The sequence below is a fragment of the Eutrema salsugineum genome, unplaced genomic scaffold (assembly GCF_000478725.1).
Source record: "Eutrema salsugineum unplaced genomic scaffold, Eutsalg1_0 scaffold_5, whole genome shotgun sequence".
NCBI classification, from domain to species: Eukaryota; Viridiplantae; Streptophyta; class Magnoliopsida; order Brassicales; family Brassicaceae; genus Eutrema; species Eutrema salsugineum.
In genome coordinates this window covers 9,296,589-9,315,634 of record NW_006256612.1, presented here as the reverse complement: position 1 = coordinate 9,315,634, position 19,046 = coordinate 9,296,589, and the positions used below count along the sequence as shown (strand labels likewise).

Below are 19,046 nucleotides of genomic sequence, written 5' to 3'. Positions count from 1 at the left end.
GAGGACATCACTCTGTTTAATAAAGTTCTCTGAGAAACAACAAATTAGAGAAATGCTAAACCGGAAACTGGAAAATAATATGTGGAGGGGCTAAATTGAAAAATACAGATACTATGGGTGCTAAAAGTATAAAAAAATATTTTTGCACAAACGGAGACCTTGGCGCGACGGCGATTGCGGCAAGATTATTGTCGGGAAACAACAAATTGAGGGAAACTCAGCGAAAGAAGCTGGCTTGGTTGCAATGGAGAAACCGAACCACAAACACGCGTCTGACTCGTTTTCCAGCGAGGATTTGATCTCGCCGGTGAAGAAGGCCAAGAAGTCAGAGGAGACCGTATGTGATACTAAAGATCCGAAAATCCTCAGTGGTGCAGAAGACGAGAAGCAGGAGATTGCCGGCGGAGAAGAAGCCATAGCCGCCGTTGATAATAGAGCGGCGGAAGAAGATAGCTCGAGCTGTGTAAGTCAAGAGAAGAAGGGGTTTCTAGTTGAAGCTGGTGTTGCTGAAGACAAAGGAGCCAGGCATACAATGGAAGACGTTTGGGTTCTTTTGCCCGACGCTTCTTTGGATTTCCCAGGGAAACTAAGGTAAATAAAGAAACTTTCAATTGGAACTCGTATGAATCTAGTTTGATAAGGACAAATCAAGCTGCTTCTTTCAGGGAATTTAAACTTTTCAGAGAAAAATCTAGTCTTGGTGTGCTGTAAAGTTAAAGGGCTTGATTTGGGAAAATCTCTTGTTTTTAAAACGCTGCTACCTCTTCCTTTCCGTGCTTCGTTTCAAAAGTCGGGCTCCTCTGTATTGATGTAGGTGTGCTCATTTTGCCATTTATGATGGGCATGGTGGTCGTTTAGCTGCAGAGTTTGCTAAGAAGCATCTTCACCTTAACGTTCTTTCAGCTGGGTTACCACGTGAGTTGGTCTGTTTAACTTGGTTCTGATTAAGAATGTCTTTGTCGCAAATCAAGACTGTTTTGCTGTCACTCATTATGTCTCACTTCACCTTCTTTCTCGTGCTTTTCTTGGTCCAAATGTTCGATTGCTACCTCAGCTGGACGTTAAAGTTGCTAAAAAGGCCATACTCGAAGGTATAATCAGTCCACTCCATACGTCAGATTTATTATTTAATCAATTTATCGCTATTCAGATCCACAGATTCTCAAATTGTTAACACAATTTCGTTATCAGGTTTTCGGAAAACTGATGAGTTGCTCCTGCAAGAAAGTGTTTCAGGTAGATTTGTGTTTCAATGTGACACTTTTTTTATCTCAGCTGTATTGTGCTACGCGGCTAATCTCTGCGCTTTCCTCACAGCTTTTAATTATTTTGCTAATATTTTCTCTATAGAAGTTCTGAGTTTATTCAAATTTTTTGTTCTCTCTGAACTTTGTGTCGGGTTCAGGGGGATGGCAAGATGGCGCCACAGCAGTGTGTGTCTGGATAATTGATCAAAAGGTATGACCATGGGGATGACAAGTGGTGGGGTGCTTGTGACACTTTTTTCTACTTGGAGTTCACAAAATTTGCTCAACCTTTTCTCCACTATTCACACCCATAAACCCTCATGCATTTTAGGTTTTTATTGCCAATATTGGTGATGCTAAAGCTGTTTTAGCACGATCCTCTACCGCCAACGAATTGGAGAACCATACAGAAGCATGTAATCCACTCAAAGCAATTCTTCTGACAAGAGAGCACAAAGCAATATATCCGCAGGAGCGTTCTCGCATTCAAAAGGTTAGTCTTTATGAGCCAGACAGTGATTTCTCAATAGATTTGAGAGTACACCATGCTCTCTTAATAACTTGGTATGAATTTCGCAGTCAGGTGGTGTTGTAAGCTCAAATGGACGGTTACAAGGGCGTCTTGAGGTTTCTAGGGCTTTTGGTGATCGCCAATTCAAGAAGGTAATGATCCTTTCGACATGTTCTTGAACCTAGCTTCATATCATTGGCAACTCCAAACATTAACTTGAATTTAGTTATTCATTCTGAAATCTTGTGAGATATTCGCATCTAACACAAGTTATTGGATCCAGTTTGGTGTTACTGCAACTCCAGACATTCATGCATTTGAATTAACTGAGAGAGAAAACTTCATGATTCTTGGTTGCGATGGATTGTGGGAAGTAAGTAAACTCTTCGTTTCTTGTCAGGCAGTAATAATAACATCCCATTCGTCTTTTAAATTCAAAGTTTGCTCATATAATCTACACATTGCATCCGTTTTTCAGGTGTTTGGAACAAGTGATGCTGTTGGGTTTGTTCAGAAACTCTTGAAAGTACGAAACTCCACTTGTCAAATCGCTTTGTCCTCCCTTTCACATACTTTAGCTAGACTGAAAGAAATAAAGAGCAGAGGGTTTACTAAGATTCTGTGATTTTGCAGGAGGGCTTGCCTGTAAGCACAATAAGTCGTCGTCTTGTTAAGGAAGCTGTGAAAGAACGTAGTTGCAAGGACAATTGCACAGCCATCGTGATTGTCTTCAAACGCGGATGACAAAAAGAAAACCTTGTGCCATCTGTTGTTCTTTTTTTTGTGTCTTGTGTGAGAATTTTAGACCTTTTGTTGGGTAAAGCTGTCAATGATTTTGCATTCAATTAAACAATTATACACTCGGGGCCGCCACTGAAAGAAAAAAATGAGTTTGAAGATTGAAAAAAGCTAACTTTGTAGTGCAATTGATTCCCAGAAGCAAAAATAGAAAACTTTATAATCATAGTACAAGATGAACAGTTTACAATGAAAAAAGCAGATTGGACAACGAAGTATTATCATTGTGAATTTAGGGTCCCTTCTCCAGTTTGTAATTGAAGGGAAAAAGAAGAATAAATCGCCAGTTTACATCAGCAGCAGTAAAAAATGACAATTTAACATTGTTGTTGTCTCACCGGCACCAAAGCTCACCAGCACCAAAGCATGCAAATGAAGGTAAGACAATGACGAAGAACATTATTATTGGAAATCGAGGTCGAGTTTCCTCTTCAGATGAGATCTATCGGCACTACAAAATGAGAAAGAAGAAGAAGCCATCAGAACATATTTAATCTTGAGGCTGCAAAAGCATCTCAGACTACCAATCGAGTATAGTACACACAGTGGGGGCAAATTACCTGGTGATGGTAGGTCGATTTGGAGGCCGCTCAGCTAGGATGGTAAAATCTAACGACATGGGTGCTTGTTGGTCCTTATCAACGTGAGACTTCAAACAATCAGGTATCCCACGCTGAGGCATCAATCTTCTAAGCTTACGTGGTGGTGATAACACTTTAATTGCCTCATGTTTACCGTAAGAGGCCTTAGATTCTTGCTTGCGAACTGGCTTTGGTAGCTTTATCGGATGAGTAGGAGCCGGTGTAGAAGTGAAGTACCTAAAAACATGAAAACAAAGATGTGAAAACAGAGCTAGACATACTTTGTCTATAAATAGGTGATGAGCTTTAGGCACCTGTGTTCTAGAGCCTGCTTAACGGTAATTCTAGCCTTTGGGTCATAAGTAAACATTTTGGACAAAAGGTCGAGGGCATCTTCACTAACTGCTGGGAATAAAGAACGTAGAGACGGTGCAGGGACAAATTGATACTCTACATAATCAGGAAGGTTTTTCATGTCAGGCCACTGATCAGCTTTTGGTGTCCCAAAGGCAGCAAATATTTTGCTTAATTGATCGATATCACTGTTTCCCTGCGACGAAGGAAAACAGAATATGTAAGCATACAAAACAAATAATACTAAGAAGTATTTACGTAGTCTGACTGAGAGTATAAGATCCAAACATATGAAGATTGGACTATAAGATCCAAACAGATGAAGATTGGACTAAGTTAAATGTAAACCATGATGAGTTGAGTAAAGATTATTTAACCTGAAGAAATGGTCTGCGTAGTAGAAGTTCGGCGAAAATGCAGCCAGCAGCCCAAACATCAACTGCAGCACCATACTGTTTTGCACCAAACAAAAGTTCTGGTGCTCTGTACCATCTAGCAAACACCTGTGCATCATCCGATTTATCAAGATATGAAGATAATGAAACATGTAAACAACCGAAGATAAGGTGCGTAGCGCATCAACTGTAATCATGGACAGATATAGCTCAGATCAGAGTTTTGGCTAACAGCACAATCTATAATACAGAAATGAGATAGCAACTGCTCCATCAAGTAATTTGAGTTGAGACTGTTTAATACATGTTGTATTATCAATAGGTGATAGCAGAAATCCATTACAAGCGATGACAGGAAATTTCATCATTTTGGAGATTAGTATACAACAAGAGAAATTAAAAGAGTTTCCAAGACTTAAAAACTACAGGTAAAAACTACTTATGAGATTAGTTTCCTACAAGTTAATTTAATACCGATCAATTTCGTTATACTTATACAACAAGCAAAAGATAGATGGCAATGCGCAGAAGCCATACCTGGTGAGTAAATTTACGACCTGGACTACCAAATATACGAGCTAACCCAAAATCTGCAAGTTTCAACTGTCCATCAGGTCCTATCAACAAGTTATTTGGCTTCATATCCCTGAATTCAAACGATACATAATCAGTGGTAACCAAGAAGCATTACAGAGACAAAAAAAAAAGTTCTTTAAATAAAAAAAAAAGTACCTGTGCAAGACCCATCTCTCGTGGCAATAAGCAAGTCCTTCTAGTGTCATTAGGAGGTAAGATTTGATGTCGGCAGGTGAGAGGAATATATTTGAATCGCGAATGACTCCTTCGAGGTCAGTCTCCATGAATTCAAATACAAGATGCAAGTTTTCTTTGTGAGGAAATGCATCAATTAACAGAATTATATGGGGGTGCTTTAGTTCTTTGAGCATTTTGATTTCCCTGAGAGCCGTAATATTTACACCTTCTTTTTGTTTTCCAAGCCTTATCTTCTTGATTGCTACAGTTTCTCCCGTCTGCAAACACCCCAATGGAAAGAAAAAAACAATTACTTCCCAACATCCAGAGGAACTAAAACTTCAAAATCCATTCAAAGAAGAGAGGAAACGCAGTGTCTGTGTGATGGAGAAATATTGAAAATCAAAATCATATGAAAAAAATTAATAATTTGGAGGTCTAATTAACACCCAAAACAGTGACGATTCTCAAAAACAGGAGACCCAGCAAAATCCCCCAAAGACGCAGGAAAATGCGGAACCAGAAGACGAGAAATTAGTATTACCGACAGACCCAAAACCCTAATTTTCATGAGCTCGCCACGAATATGAAGATAACAGCAAAGAAAATGACCTTAGTATCAGTGGCCTTGAAGACGACTCCATAGGTACCTTGCCCAAGAACCTCTCGCTTGAGATACCTATCAGCAACTTTCTTTGGCTGCTCCATTTCCGGCATTCGCGGTACTACTAACCCACCAAATTACAAACAATAATCTCCTCTCCTTGTTTACGCTGGCTTTCAGAAATTCCTTCTCTACAACTCGATGGCTTTCTAAATCCAAAATTTTGACAATGATGAAAGTTTCAACGTTGGTAGCTCCGGCTCCGGAGAAAACGTAGCCGTTGGTTTGCAGTCGCAATCGGCAAATCGAGGGAAATAAAGGAAAAACATAAAAAAAATCAAAATTGAAAAGAACAAAGGAAAGAAAACTCTCTCTAGCTGGAAATGTGGGTGAGTGCGCTTGAACAGTAGATGAAAATGCACTCGAAACGTCATCGTTTTGGTGGAAATAAACAAACCCAGTTTCTACTAAAACAGGTTTAATCAAACCGTAAACCGATACATTTTAGTACCAAACCATGAAACCATCTGTTTTTTACATATATCTATCAGAGTTACTACACAGTCGAGATAGATACAGAGAAATCTTTCTGAGAAGAAGAAGAAGAAGAGAACTATCACGGAGCAATGCGACGACAACGACACCAGAAAGCTGTACCGCCGCTTCTTCCTCGAGCAACTGCTATTTCTTCATCGACATAAAACCAAATGAAGAAAGGGTCTTTGTTACTCGGCTCTACTTCTGCTTCTTTCTTCCCCAAACCAATCTCTAGAGGATCTAAAGGTCCGATCTTGATACGGATCCGTTCGAAGATGAAAGCTAGGATCCGATTCTTCCATGAAAACCTTCCTTCGAATGTCAAAGCTCCTATTGGACCAAGATACACCCCATTCTCTATTCTTTTCCCCTGATTCAACATTCAAATAGAAAACAACTGTTTTGTTACTCCCAAAAATGTCCGACTCTCAGGACTTAAGGTGCCTGAAACCACATGTCACTAAGGCTCTAGCCTTTAAGGCTTTTGATTAGTGACCTACAGAAATTGTAGAATGATTGTGTCTTAGTATCCGGTGTTACCATTTTAGAAGGGACTTACCGCAGCATCAAATCTCTGAACAGCGGTTAGAGGGAAATAACGACCTTTCTTCAGTTTCTTCTGTATGGTATAATGTAAGATCCCAATGTCAGTGATTCGAATGAATCAAGACTACAACATTTTAAGACATGAAGGATTTCTAATTGAATTCTAATAGACCTCGGCAGTGAAGATGAGCATCCATGTACGTCCAGGTGACTCGGATCCACCTAGTGTTTCAAGGAATGTGGATGGATCAACCTTAGCCTTTTCAATAGCAGAAAAAGCAGCTAAAATCTCATCTGCTGCAACTTTCCGAGTTTTTGCAGCGGTTTTCAATAGACTCACGCTCTCCGTTACTTCCTACGATTCCAAGGTGAATAGAATACCCAAAGAAAAAAAAAAAACCATTAGAGAGTCTTAGCATTTGAAATAAGTTGTAGCTCATAGTATGTTTTTTAAATTTCCGTGGTTTATGTTTGCAATTCACCCAACATTTTACAACTCGTTTGGTTCCATGAATAAATTATATGGTCCTAAAGACTGCCTAAATGTAAAGTCATGTAATAAGATCAACGGAAGCGCAAAACAACAGAAGTTTTTTTTGGTGTTAAAGAAAACAACAGAAATTTATCGAAATTTCTAAGAGAAAACACAGTTCTTTACAACGATTCTTCATCTACATATAAATTCCTAAACCAATCAAGCAATCAAAACGAAGAAAGAGCGTACTTTGTTAGGGGTTTGGTGGTTTTGTGCCGATGGAACAATCTGGTTCCTACCATCGACAGTGGCTTTCACCGAATGTACTCTCACGCAACGATTAAAGATGAGAGAAGAAGATGGGGATGAAACCCATGAAGCTCCTAGTGAGACCATCATCGCCTCTAAAAAGCTCTTTTTTCGTTCTTCTTCATCCTTCTTTTCTCTTCCACATCAAATTTTTTTTTTTCACAGAGACTAACCAAAAAACACTATCGCTGGTCGTTCTATTGTAGTCCACCAGTTTTAGTTGGCTGAGGAATGCTTTCAACTAAATTATTTTTCTCGACTGTTATTATCTCAATATCACCGGACCAATTTAATGACATTCAATTTTGTGAATTGTTTTGCGTAGTCCAACCAAAAGACTCAAAACTTTAGTTCCTTGGTTTACGAAAATAGATTCAATACAATGTGATTTGATAAGTATCTCATGAGGGAGGTAATTCCTCTACATAAACGGAAAATACTCAAAACGACAACAAATGTTAATAAAGATTGCATCACTCTCTTAGCATCGGCCCTCTCTCTCTCTCTCTCTAGCCAAAACATAACAGTTGGACCTCGCCGCTCCCGCCATGTGTTAGAGCCGGGACTTGCCGTCACCTTCTTGTCTTTCTCACAAAAATTTGGATCAAGCGCTTGAGGAAGCACCTGAGAGCGCAGTCACCTTTCCAACAGCAACTGTTTTCCCTGTATTGCCCCCAAATACAATTTGTAAACCATGCACATTAGTAAATATGAGAGTGATCATATTCTGCATTGCATTTGATACAAGTCTCGGAAAATCTTTACCTTCAGTTCGTAGAGTGAATCTTCCAAGTTGAGGGAAATCTGTGAATTTTTCAACACAGATTGAATTGGTAACCTGCAAAGAGACAGCAACGGATTAGCAGAGATAAGGATTACAAACACTTGATAATATTTGAATGGAAATCTCGTAGGATGATCTCAATGTTTCGAGTAAGCCTTGTAGCAATAATATCACTTACAAGCCATCTACCGGGAAACAGACTGGAAATTTTTTATCACTCTTTTTACATCCAAAACAAGTTTGAACACCAATACTCATCACCAAAAGATTGTACCAAGTTCGAAATAATTCAGCTCTTTCTTTGATTGGAATAGAAAATTAAACCATAACTTGCAGGCTTTGAATTAAAGTTTTGAGGAAAGAAAAGGTAATCAGAAGGAACCAAACCTGTATACGGCACACAACAGCAGCACCATTCTTCACAAACAGAATTTTCTTTTTCATGGGTTTCCTCGTCTTCATATCAATTTGGCTTATCAATTCGATTATCTCACATTCCTCCACTACCGCATGAATGTGCAGTATAGCTTTGTAACCAGCTGTAAAAATAGCCTAAGCAGCAAAATAATGAAAGACTCGAAGCATTAGATTTTTGAATATACTGTAAGAAAGCAAGACTATCCAGAAGAATGATGTGCTTACGTTGTCAAGCAGCTCAAGGATTTGTAGTTGGGCAACGAACTCAGTAACAGCAGGGACAGGCGTTACTGCAACAGAAGACAAATAACTCACAAATTAATACAACTATGAAAAGGAGAAGATTAAGATTCCAGATATCAACAAAATTTAGGTAAATATACTCACCCGTGCTGGATAAAACAAAACCTGAGAGGATGTCCTCGTCTTCAATGCCAGTTATACGTACTCTCAAGTTTTCACCGGGTCCTGCACGCTTAACTTTATCTTCATCGCAATATATAGCAACAACTTTCACGTGTTCCTACAGTAACACATGAAAGCCATCAGGAACACAATAAGCTGGCAATTCAATATGAAGTGTGAGAAAAGACATCTGGAAAGTACCTTGTTTGGCATAATAAGCAAGGAGTCACCCTCCCGAATGCTGCCAGATTCTACTTTTCCCATCACAACTGTTCCCATGTCTTTGAATTTATCAATAATGGGCATCCTACATTTCAAAAGATCAATTCGGGTTAACAAAGTCTGCAACAAAATGAAAAGACCGGGATGAAAAGAAAAAACAAAAAAATGAGAAAAAGGGACACAGTGAAGGTTCACCTGAATGGACCATTAGGATCCCGTGGGGGAACTTCAATAGAATCAAGGACTTCAAAAAAGCTAGGGCCACTGAACCAAGGACAAACGTTTGGATCCATCTTCTTGTCTATATTTACCCCCATTAGACCAGATATAGGCAAGAATATGACATCTTCACAACAAAAGAGTAAAAACAAATTAAACATGCAATTAGACCATAGCTATTCTGTAACGCCTATAGTTCACTGCATACCTTTCTTTGTGTTGTAGCCAGAGGATTTCAGAAATGGTACCATTTTTTGTTCTATTTCATCGTATCTGCATAGGAGAACATAAATACGAGGATGAACGGAAACAGATGTGAAAATTAACAGTGACAGGGATAAGAAAGGTTAATGTAAATACCTCACTTTCGACCAGTTCACAGTTGGATCATCCATCTTGTTCACAACAACGACCAGCTTTGACACGCCCAATGTTTTTGCGAGTTGAACATGTTCACGTGTCTGCCCACCCCTCTCATATCCAGTTTCAAATTCACCTTTTCGAGCCGATATCACCTACAACAGAGAGCCACGGGCAAATTAAAGGCTACCTACCAAAGACGGATGTTACAGTAAAGAATCAGAAACACATTAACATGTTAGTGACTAACCAGTACACCAATGTCCGCCTGAGATGCTCCACTAATCATATTTGGTACATAACTTTTGTGACCCTACAAGTCCAAAAAAGCGCAAGAGAATTAGAACCCAAAACTCCACATCAAAGACAAATGAACAAAAAACAATAGTTTCAGGTTAAGCCTAACCGGAGCATCCAAAATGGTAAATCTAGTACTCGCAGTTTCAAAATGAGCCCTTCCAACTTCAACTGTTTTACCCTGTCAAACGTAGCAAGTTAGCCATACCACTTTTAGGTAAGTTAAATTCAACCATAAACATTGCTGGGAATTCTTTAGACATGTAAATTATATCTTCTAGGACAAATATTTTTAGCTAACGAAGAAACACAAATCAAAACACAGGAAATACCTTGGCCCTCTCTTCTTCATTTGTATCCATTATATATGCCATATACCTAGTATACAGAGCAATAACAAGTTTACGAATCAATTACAACAGAAGCATTACTTTTCAGTGTGAATTCATCGGATACACTCACCAGCTTTCTCTACTTTTTTCTTTTGCTTCCTTCTCGTACTTCTGGATTTGTCGGTCATCCACCTGGCCACTTAGGAAGAGAATTTGTCCTCCAATTGTAGATTTTCCTGCATCTGTAATTGAAAATGGCCGTGTAAAGATTATAGCAAGATTCAGAGTTACATAAGCTTTGAAATCCTGCGACTACAGAAGGAAATTTTCTTACAATATAAGCTGTAGCATAAGCTTGCCCGAAATTATTTTAGAAAATACGCAAGATTTATTTATTATGAAGGTAGAACTGATGAAAAGAAATAAACAAGCCGATAGCCATACCAACATGCCCAATGAAAACCACATTCAAGTGTCTCTTTTTGTTTGCTTCTGCCTCTTCTTCAGCTTCCTCTTTCGCAGCCTTCTCTTGAGCTGCCTTCTCTTTAGCTAAATTGATTAAATATAAAAGAAAGATAAACAAATCTTCAACAAGAAAACACGATCGCAGAAAGATGAGACATGAGTAGTGTGAGAAAATCAAAGAACCTTTCGCTGGGTTATGCACTGGATGGAGCAATTCTTGATCATGATCCTCGGAAGCTGCAACCACCAAAGTCCAGCAAAAAAAAATCACCAAGGTGGCAAACCTTATATAAATTAAACTAATTTTTAGAAAAATAAAATGGAAAGAGATAGAACATAAAAGATCTAGAAACCTTGTTGCTCATCAGGAACTGGCGCTGATTCTCGCACCTTATCTGTCAGGTCTGTGAAGCAAAGATAAATAAAGTGTTAGAATTAGTATTCGATCTCATCACAGCACAAACCTTGGACCCTCCCTCAACCACAAGTTAATATTGTACGTAGTAATGCTAAAGTTTACCTTCTTCTGCTTTATCCAATTTCTCAACTCTATCTGAGTTCTGATCTTCCGAAATGATAACTCCATTGTTTTCTTCTGCATATATCAACCAACTTTTAGTACAATTGAAAATAAGAAAGAGATTGTTAAGCTTGTTATATTCAGGAATTACCTGCCGAATCAAGCTGTAATGCGCGGATCTCAGCCTCAAGATCTACATAGTTAATCAAAAGAAATAAGATACAATACAAAGGACAGAATAACTAACAAGACCCACATATTACCAAGGCACATCAGAATCAAAACGGACTAATGCCTATTAAGATGAACATGTTGCACGTTTGTGAAACAAAATCAACAATTAATCAGACATTCAGCTTTCGCATAAAATGAAGACTACTGTGACTCTATGTCAGACGAAGTTTGTACAAAACAACCCTAAATTTCTGGGAAAGACAAAATTAGTGAGGATGAGAAGTTTCGGATAAGCGAAAAGGGGGAATTTTTTCAGGTCACATAAGATTCATATAAGCTTTTACAACCCATCTGCTACTTCACTATAGATAACCATAACATAATCCGAATTATCATGATTCAGAACTAGATGGTTCTGATTGCAATTACGACCTCCGAAACGTAGATCCAGGCACTTTTACAATCAAAACGTACAGATAATTGCCGAAGAATTCCGCAAAATAACCAATAAATCCCTAACTATCTGAGAGATTGAATTTCACTAAAATTGTAGATAGGAGATAAATTACCAGGGTCAGTTCTAAATAAGTCATGAAAGCTAAAACAAATCAGCTAAACCCTAAATCCGATTACTAATTCTCACGCCGATAATTCTACCTCCGGTTTCAGGTTAACTATCAACCAGCTCCATAATCGATGCCAGTTAACACAGTAAGACATACATACACCCGATATATACAGGATATCAGATCGAGCGACGAAAGCAGGCATCGCGCATAAAAGACGAGAAATCGGACAGGAAAAAGACAAAGAGGAAAATGAAGAGAGAGAAATCGGAAACTTTACCCATGGCGGATGCTGCTGGATTGGATTGAACGAAAGGAAAGCGTTCTAGGTTTTATCGCGAAAAGAAGAAGCTCGTTAAGGGATCCACCAAACGAAACCACGGCCACTTCTAAGAAGCTGTAATTTTTCCCCAGGTGTATAACTTATATATTCCCTCCTTATTTTTTTCGGTTTTTTTTTTAAGTCAAAGTAAAATGCCTTACGTAATGAAAATTACTCGCATCCGAAACTTTTAGTTTTTAACTTGAGAAGACGTCGTTAAATAAAATAAGCCCGTTTTGTATGGCCCAAATAATAATTACTTAAGATACATCTTGTGAAGTAACAAAGTTATCCCTCTAATGTTATAGATCGATACACTTGAAAAGAAAAGACAAATTAGTAGGACCATGCTTTGCTATTAATGTATGAGCTACTTGATTTAACATTAGTGAACTAACATCCTTATAACTCTACTACCTACAACTTGAATAACCTTTCATATATTTTCCATTACAGAATCTCTTGATAAGCCATTTAGATTGGTGTGGAAGGCCTTGCAATCTCAGTCAAAAGCTACCGAAGTAAAGCCTACGAATCTCACGTTTGGTTTGATGATTCAAGTGCTTAAGCTTTTGGTTTGTAAACGGTAAAGGCGAAGAAGATTCTCCACAAGTGACAGAATACAGATATCTAGCAGTTCCATATTGATCTCTAACAATCCAAATAAGTCAAACTTATTTTTTTATTCAGACCGTAAGCCTCATCAAAATTACAATTGAAACCAATCATGTGGAGGGCGAATCCAAGCTTATTTTTTTATCATGTGTTAGAGGTTGAGAAGAGGACTGACCATTTAACATATCGACTTTACAGAGACCATTACTTGGAAACTTAATACTAAGTCACCCGACAATAACATTTGTATTACCGTATGTTATGTCTCGTTTTGGTGATACTTGCTCATTTTTTTAAAAAATCAGGTATAAAACAAAAAATGTTTAATGTTTATTCACCGAAGACTAAAGGAAACTTGTAAGTACATCTGTGTGCCGTTCATTTCAGTTATATATCGTTTCTGCGATAAGATTTTTGAATCCAAGTAAATCGGAATATTGAAAATGTTATCGCAAGCACAAATTCGAAGACGATTCTACATCTTTCACATGTATGGTATGGAGTTGCCACCAAAACATAGACTGAGAACAGAGAAGCCCATTTACTAATAAACCTGATCATATAGGGCCCAACAAAATTAACCCTAATCCAGTTTTTGTTTCCCTCATATAAATTGCTTCTTCCGTTTTCACGCCTTCTCGTTTGCATCTCCGCCTCCCCCGAGAAAGCGAAAAACCCTAGTTTCAGAGGCTTCTCCAGAGACCGACAATGGCGGAAGGACTCATTTTGAAGGGTACCATGCGTGCACACACTGACATGGTGACGGCAATCGCCACGCCTATTGATAACGCAGACATCATCGTCTCAGCATCACGCGACAAATCGATCATCCTATGGAAACTCACCAAGGACGATAAGGCCTACGGTGTTGCTCAGAGGCGTCTCACTGGCCACTCCCACTTCGTCGAGGATGTCGTTCTATCCTCAGATGGACAATTCGCGCTTTCCGGAAGCTGGGACGGCGAGCTCCGCCTTTGGGATCTCGCCGCCGGTATCTCCACTCGCAGATTCGTCGGACACAACAAGGACGTGCTCTCCGTCGCATTCTCCCTTGACAATCGTCAGATCGTCTCGGCGTCGCGTGACCGTACGATCAAGCTGTGGAACACTCTAGGTGAGTGCAAGTACACGATCTCCGAAGGAGGCAGTGAGGGACACAATGATTGGGTTAGCTGCGTCAGATTCAGCCCAAACACGCTCCAGCCGACAATTGTGTCAGCCTCGTGGGACAAAACTGTGAAAGTGTGGAACCTCTCGAACTGTAAGCTGAGGTCGACTCTTGCTGGTCACACCGGATACGTGAGCACGGTGGCTGTATCACCCGATGGTTCTCTCTGTGCGAGCGGAGGCAAAGACGGTGTGGTTTTGCTGTGGGATTTGGCCGAGGGGAAGAAGCTTTACTCTCTCGAAGCTAACTCTGTGATCCATGCTCTCTGCTTCAGCCCCAATAGGTACTGGCTATGTGCTGCAACCGAGCAGGGTATTAAGATTTGGGATCTAGAGAGCAAGAGCATTGTTGAGGACTTGAAGGTTGATCTCAAAGCCGAGGCCGAGAAGTCAGACGGAAGTGGTACTGCAGCCACCAAAAAGAAGGTACACTCATAGTAGTTCATGACTCGATTATATGTTTGCGGTCGATTACAAGTTTTCTGATTTTGTGTAGATAGATGTTTCTGTAGTTGTCTCTGATGGTAGGTAAAACTGGTGATCGATTATTAACATTATTAACATCGACATCTGTTATAGTAAATGGAGACGTGTTATTGGAATGGTTCTTATGGATTGATCTATTGAAATGCAAGAAATGTTGCATGTATGCGGTTTTCTATCCTTGTTTCAATCTCAAATTGTGTAAACCTATTTGTGGGTGTTTCCCTTCCATGTAAATACCCTTCTTCTTTCGTCTGAATTTATCTTCAGTCATACATTGGCTTTGCCATAGCTTGCAGTATCTTGCTGACGAATCTTTATCAACTTGTGAAAGTGAAACCTGTGTAGCAAACTAGCAATTGTGTTTTGGTCTATATATAGATTCTATCTCGTTGCAATTTATGACTACCTTGTCAACTAAGTTCAGTGTTTGAATGGTTTCCAAGTCTCCATACACATTTGTAATTACCTGAGATTTCTTGCTTGTAACCAATTGTAATTGGTTTTGTTTATTGGTGTGGACAGGTTATTTACTGCACTAGCCTGAACTGGAGTGCGGATGGAAGCACCTTGTTCAGTGGTTATACCGATGGAGTTATTAGAGTTTGGGGCATTGGCCGTTACTAGTTAACTCATCACTGTGCTCTATATCCATCTCTCCTTGGTTGTTTCTATCTATCACTTTTTGTTTTATCAACAAACTCATAAAGTACCCTGAGATTTTGGAAGGATGTTTGGTTTTGTGTCAATTATAGGTTTGAAGGATGTTTGGTTCTATGTCAATTTTAGGTCTGTTTCTTTATCTTCTTTTGAGATTTTGCGATTTTAAGCTACTTCCAATTTGAGGCCATATGATTATTATTAATAATCAAAGCAAAATGGTTAAATCGAATTTAGTATTTTTCCTATCAAGGATACATTTGAATGTGTAAAACAACCGAGTTATGAGTAACAAAGTCCAGTGAATAAATTTTTTTTTAATTACAAGAAAGAGACAAGAATGACACTCTAATTTGACTCGTTTCTGTCCTTGCAATCCAACATTAACATATTTGTGCACAAGATTTTTTAGATTTTTTTTTCAGTTGCTGTTTTCGACCATTTAAAATTCGCCACGTAGACTGATACAGTCGAACAGCCTCTTATACTGCTGATGTGGAGTCTGTCGTATTTTAATTAGCTCCCGCCATTCCTTTTCGCGCCATGGTCTTGTCTTAAAAACTTTATCATTTCCCCATTATTTTTTTACTCAGATCTCTCTCTCTCTCGGAAGCGAGACGGAAAAAAACAAAAGCTTTAAAAAAAAAAAAAAGGAAAAAAAGACAAATCGGAAAGAACCCTAATAAGGAGAGGAAGAGCAAAAAGATAAGACAGCAGAAAGAAATGGGCATCAAGGACCTTCTCAAATTCATGAAACCTTACATTCTTCCAATTCACATCCAGAAATACGCCGGCAAACGGGTAACTTCTACCATTTCTTTTTGTTCTTAATGTTTTTGTTTCGATTTTAATTTCCGTTAATCGTTCTGGTGGTAAATTCTCTAAAAATCAAACCTTTAAATAATGCGCTTACAAATTTTTGTATTCCCAGGTGGGAATCGATGCATATTCATGGCTACACAAAGGAGGTAAGCTTCATGCTCTCTTAAATCTCCTCCATTGCGTTTTACTCATTTCTCCAATACGGAAAATACTTTGTTTTGTTAGTAAACCGTGAGAATGCAATTGAGGGAAAAAAAAAACGTGAAAATGCAATTAAACCAAGAAAACCTTATTCTCGGAATTCCCTCCCTAATGGATTCATTTTAAGTTGAAGAATGAAATAGAAAATTAATCGAAGCACTTTCGAGCTGATACTGTATTTGCTGAGTAGACTTGACTTGATGGGAAACTTTTTCCACAGCATACTCCTGCAGTATGGAGCTGTGTTTAGACATTGATGGGAAGAAGAAGCTGAGGTACATTGATTACTTCATGCACAGAATCAATCTTCTCCAACACTATGAGATTATCCCAATTGTTGTCCTTGATGGTGGTAATATGCCCTGCAAGGCTGCCACTGGAGATGAACGTCAAAGGCAAGTCTCCGTACACATCTTCTATGTTTCTTTTTCCTTTGCTCCTAATAAACTTCTTTTTTCATTTAACGAACTAAGCGTTTGTGTTTTATTGCGATTATATATCAGGAAGCGAAAAGCAAACTTTGAAGCTGCAATGGCGAAGCTTAAAGAAGGGAATGTCAGAGCAGCTACTGAGCTCTTTCAGGTGCCTATTTCTTTTCATTTCCAATGGCTTAGGACTGTTTGCCCTTAGAAGGTACTATAACTGCTAATTAGCCTCTGAAAGCTCTGGGACTTGTCTGTGTTAACTAGGAAGACATATTATTACAACGCAGTTTTTTCTTTATCTGTCTTTCGTGTCTGAATTTGAACCAGTTTCCCCAAAATCCTTCCAACATAACTTGTTCTTCTTGAATCTTAAGTCTAGCATTCTTGCTGTTTTTGGTTTGATGTATTTGGTCAGTAATCTATTCTATACTTCGCTAATAAATTTTGGTCGAGACTAGGATATTGTGTGAGCTCATGCCTATTGTCATCAATATTTGCAGAGAGCAGTTAGTGTAACATCATCCATGGCTCATCAATTGATTCAGGTATATATTGTTTATAAATTGAGTATATTTTCTGTGTGTGAAATTTGAAATCTTCTCTAGGCCCTAACAACTTCTCAGGTTCTGAAATCAGAAAACGTCGAATTTATTGTAGCTCCATATGAGGCTGATGCTCAGCTAGCATATCTATCCAGCCTCGAACTGGAACAAGGTGGGATTGCTGCTGTTATAACAGAAGACAGCGATTTACTTGCATATGGCTGCAAAGCTGTAAGATTTTTTCGTACAATAAAGCTAACTGTTTTAAGATCATTCTTTGATATGTTTCCTCAACTTCTGTATGGTAAAAGGTTATCTTTAAGATGGACCGGTATGGTAAAGGGGAGGAACTGGTTCTAGGTAATGTTTTTCAAGCCGTTGACAAAAAGCCTTCCTTCCACAATTTTGATCAAGAGCTTTTTACTGGTTAGTGACTATCCCATTTTCTTAACCTTTGATGTGACTATTCTTCCCAATGTACATTTATACATTGTTGTTGATGACTATTCTTGGTTTGGCCTTTTTCCAGCAATGTGTGTATTAGCCGGATGTGACTTTCTCCCCTCGGTTCCTGGTGTTGGCATTTCGAGAGCCCATGCATTCATCTCCAAGTACCAGAGTGTAGAACGCGTAAGCATTTACTTTCTTCGGCGATTGATTGATGCTTTCTTCCTTGATAAGGCAAAAGCTTCAGATGTGAGATCATATTGTAGGTTTTGTCTTTTCTCAAGACAAAAAAGGGCAACCTAGTTCCTGATGATTACTCCAGCTCTTTTATGGAAGCAGTTTCAGTTTTTCAGCATGCTCGAGTGTAAGTAGCTCTTGACTCAGTCATGTGTTGCTGGTATGATGGTATCTATTATTTTACGGTTCTTATCTTATTCAAATCTGTTTCAGATACGACTTTGATGCTAAGAAGCTCAAGCACTTGAAACCCTTGTCTCAGAACCTCCAGAATTTACCAGCTGAACAACTTGAGTTCCTGGGACCGTATCCTTGTTCATATTCCCTCCCGAATATTTTAAACTGTTTATAACATTCATCTCTGACAGTTTTTGTTCACCTTGACACCTAAAACTTATTAGAGATCTGTCTCCATCTGTTGCTGCTGCAGTTGCTGAAGGGAATGTTAATCCCATAACTATGGAGGCTTTTAACCGCTTCACAGTTTCTAGGAGACAGTTGAAGACGCCTGATCGATCATTCAAGGAGAAGAAAAGCTCCTTTTTGGTATGTTCTTTGTCCGAAAGTGAGGAAAGGATAGAGCTCAAAAGGACTGCAGATGAAGCTATGATCGCTTCAGAAACTGTTCTGAAGGATCCAAAGTACTTCAAACAAGATTCAGATCTACACAAACTAGCTTTGCAGCCTAACAAGGATCAGATGACAATCCGGACCATCAATCCCTCACTGATTCCGGATAACAACCCGTTCAAGATAAGAAAAAGAGATGAAATCAATATGGAATTCGCAGAGTATGGTTCGCAAGAACTGGAGGTTTCCTTTGGGACCACAACCGAAGGAATGGATGTTTCTGCTTCTTCAGCAAACTCTGACGAACACGATTGTTCAGACAATCAAAAAGAGGTTACAGTCGACTTATCCGAGCTTGATGATTATAGAACCATTCCAGACTCTGAGAAAAATAGAGAGAAGGAAATAACCAAGCCCACAGAAGAAGAGATAGTTGAAATTCAAGATCATGTGAACATTACGACAAAGAGAGTGCGTGGAGCTAAACCTAGAACCGAGAGTTTCAAAGTGAAAACAAGCTGTAGAGGTTCAGAGAACAGGAAGGCTAAGAACAACAAGAAAAGCAGTATATTAGATTTCTTTCATCGATTGTAGTAAGTATATTCATCTTTTTGGTTAATTTTATTATGTGTAATCTCTTCTTCGCGTCTTTGTAACTCTTTAACCCTATATTATATAAACCTT

At 38.8% G+C, this 19,046-nt stretch overlaps 6 protein-coding genes across 7 annotated transcripts; 3 read left to right on the top strand and 3 right to left on the bottom strand.

Annotated features, from left to right (window-relative positions):
• The first annotated feature begins 144 nt into the window (after nt 1–144).
• LOC18993103 (probable protein phosphatase 2C 8) lies at nt 145–2,632 on the top strand. The gene is made up of 10 exons (XM_024152736.1): nt 145–591; nt 815–923; nt 1,055–1,091; nt 1,192–1,236; nt 1,406–1,458; nt 1,579–1,740; nt 1,827–1,910; nt 2,042–2,131; nt 2,237–2,284; nt 2,392–2,632. The coding sequence occupies exons 1-10, from the start codon at nt 245–247 to the stop codon at nt 2,500–2,502; spliced, it is 1,086 nt and encodes a 361-aa protein (XP_024008504.1). The 5' UTR covers nt 145–244; the 3' UTR covers nt 2,503–2,632.
• A 63-nt stretch (nt 2,633–2,695) lies between these two features.
• LOC18993102 (cyclin-dependent kinase D-3) lies at nt 2,696–5,565 on the bottom strand. Its single transcript, XM_006416582.2, has 7 exons — nt 5,252–5,565; nt 4,619–4,917; nt 4,424–4,532; nt 3,869–3,994; nt 3,452–3,687; nt 3,117–3,374; nt 2,696–3,007 (listed from the first exon to the last, which is right to left on the bottom strand). The coding sequence occupies exons 1-7, from the start codon at nt 5,354–5,356 to the stop codon at nt 2,959–2,961; spliced, it is 1,182 nt and encodes a 393-aa protein (XP_006416645.1). The 5' UTR covers nt 5,357–5,565; the 3' UTR covers nt 2,696–2,958.
• Nucleotides 5,566–5,704: 139 nt separating this feature from the next.
• Nucleotides 5,705–7,332, bottom strand: LOC18993101. Of its 2 annotated transcripts, none has more exons than XM_006416581.2 (4): nt 7,051–7,332; nt 6,499–6,681; nt 6,340–6,399; nt 5,705–6,150 (listed from the first exon to the last, which is right to left on the bottom strand). In XM_006416581.2, exons 1-4 carry the CDS (start codon nt 7,198–7,200, stop codon nt 5,860–5,862), a joined length of 684 nt encoding a protein of 227 aa, XP_006416644.1. In that variant the 5' UTR covers nt 7,201–7,332; the 3' UTR covers nt 5,705–5,859. The 2 variants fall into 2 exon arrangements, with proteins under 2 accessions (XP_006416644.1, XP_024008860.1); XM_024153092.1 differs by having other exon boundaries at nt 6,340–6,396; nt 7,051–7,317.
• Nucleotides 7,333–7,445: 113 nt separating this feature from the next.
• Nucleotides 7,446–12,307, bottom strand: LOC18993100 (eukaryotic peptide chain release factor GTP-binding subunit ERF3A). The gene is made up of 19 exons (XM_006416580.2): nt 12,152–12,307; nt 11,283–11,324; nt 11,132–11,206; nt 10,965–11,015; nt 10,795–10,848; nt 10,591–10,695; nt 10,277–10,388; nt 10,147–10,192; nt 9,924–9,995; nt 9,768–9,830; nt 9,518–9,672; nt 9,366–9,430; nt 9,134–9,284; nt 8,918–9,023; nt 8,699–8,834; nt 8,537–8,601; nt 8,282–8,446; nt 7,876–7,948; nt 7,446–7,773 (listed from the first exon to the last, which is right to left on the bottom strand). The coding sequence occupies exons 1-19, from the start codon at nt 12,153–12,155 to the stop codon at nt 7,715–7,717; spliced, it is 1,599 nt and encodes a 532-aa protein (XP_006416643.1). The 5' UTR covers nt 12,156–12,307; the 3' UTR covers nt 7,446–7,714.
• Nucleotides 12,308–13,453: 1,146 nt separating this feature from the next.
• Nucleotides 13,454–15,323, top strand: LOC18993099 (receptor for activated C kinase 1A). Its single transcript, XM_006416579.2, has 2 exons — nt 13,454–14,401; nt 14,984–15,323. Exons 1-2 carry the CDS (start codon nt 13,517–13,519, stop codon nt 15,083–15,085), a joined length of 987 nt encoding a protein of 328 aa, XP_006416642.1. The 5' UTR covers nt 13,454–13,516; the 3' UTR covers nt 15,086–15,323.
• A 133-nt stretch (nt 15,324–15,456) lies between these two features.
• Nucleotides 15,457–19,046, top strand: LOC18993098 (exonuclease 1). The gene is made up of 11 exons (XM_006416578.2): nt 15,457–15,919; nt 16,050–16,086; nt 16,362–16,536; nt 16,645–16,723; nt 17,067–17,111; nt 17,190–17,339; nt 17,420–17,534; nt 17,638–17,738; nt 17,822–17,919; nt 18,006–18,098; nt 18,194–19,046. The coding sequence occupies exons 1-11, from the start codon at nt 15,842–15,844 to the stop codon at nt 18,954–18,956; spliced, it is 1,734 nt and encodes a 577-aa protein (XP_006416641.1). The 5' UTR covers nt 15,457–15,841; the 3' UTR covers nt 18,957–19,046.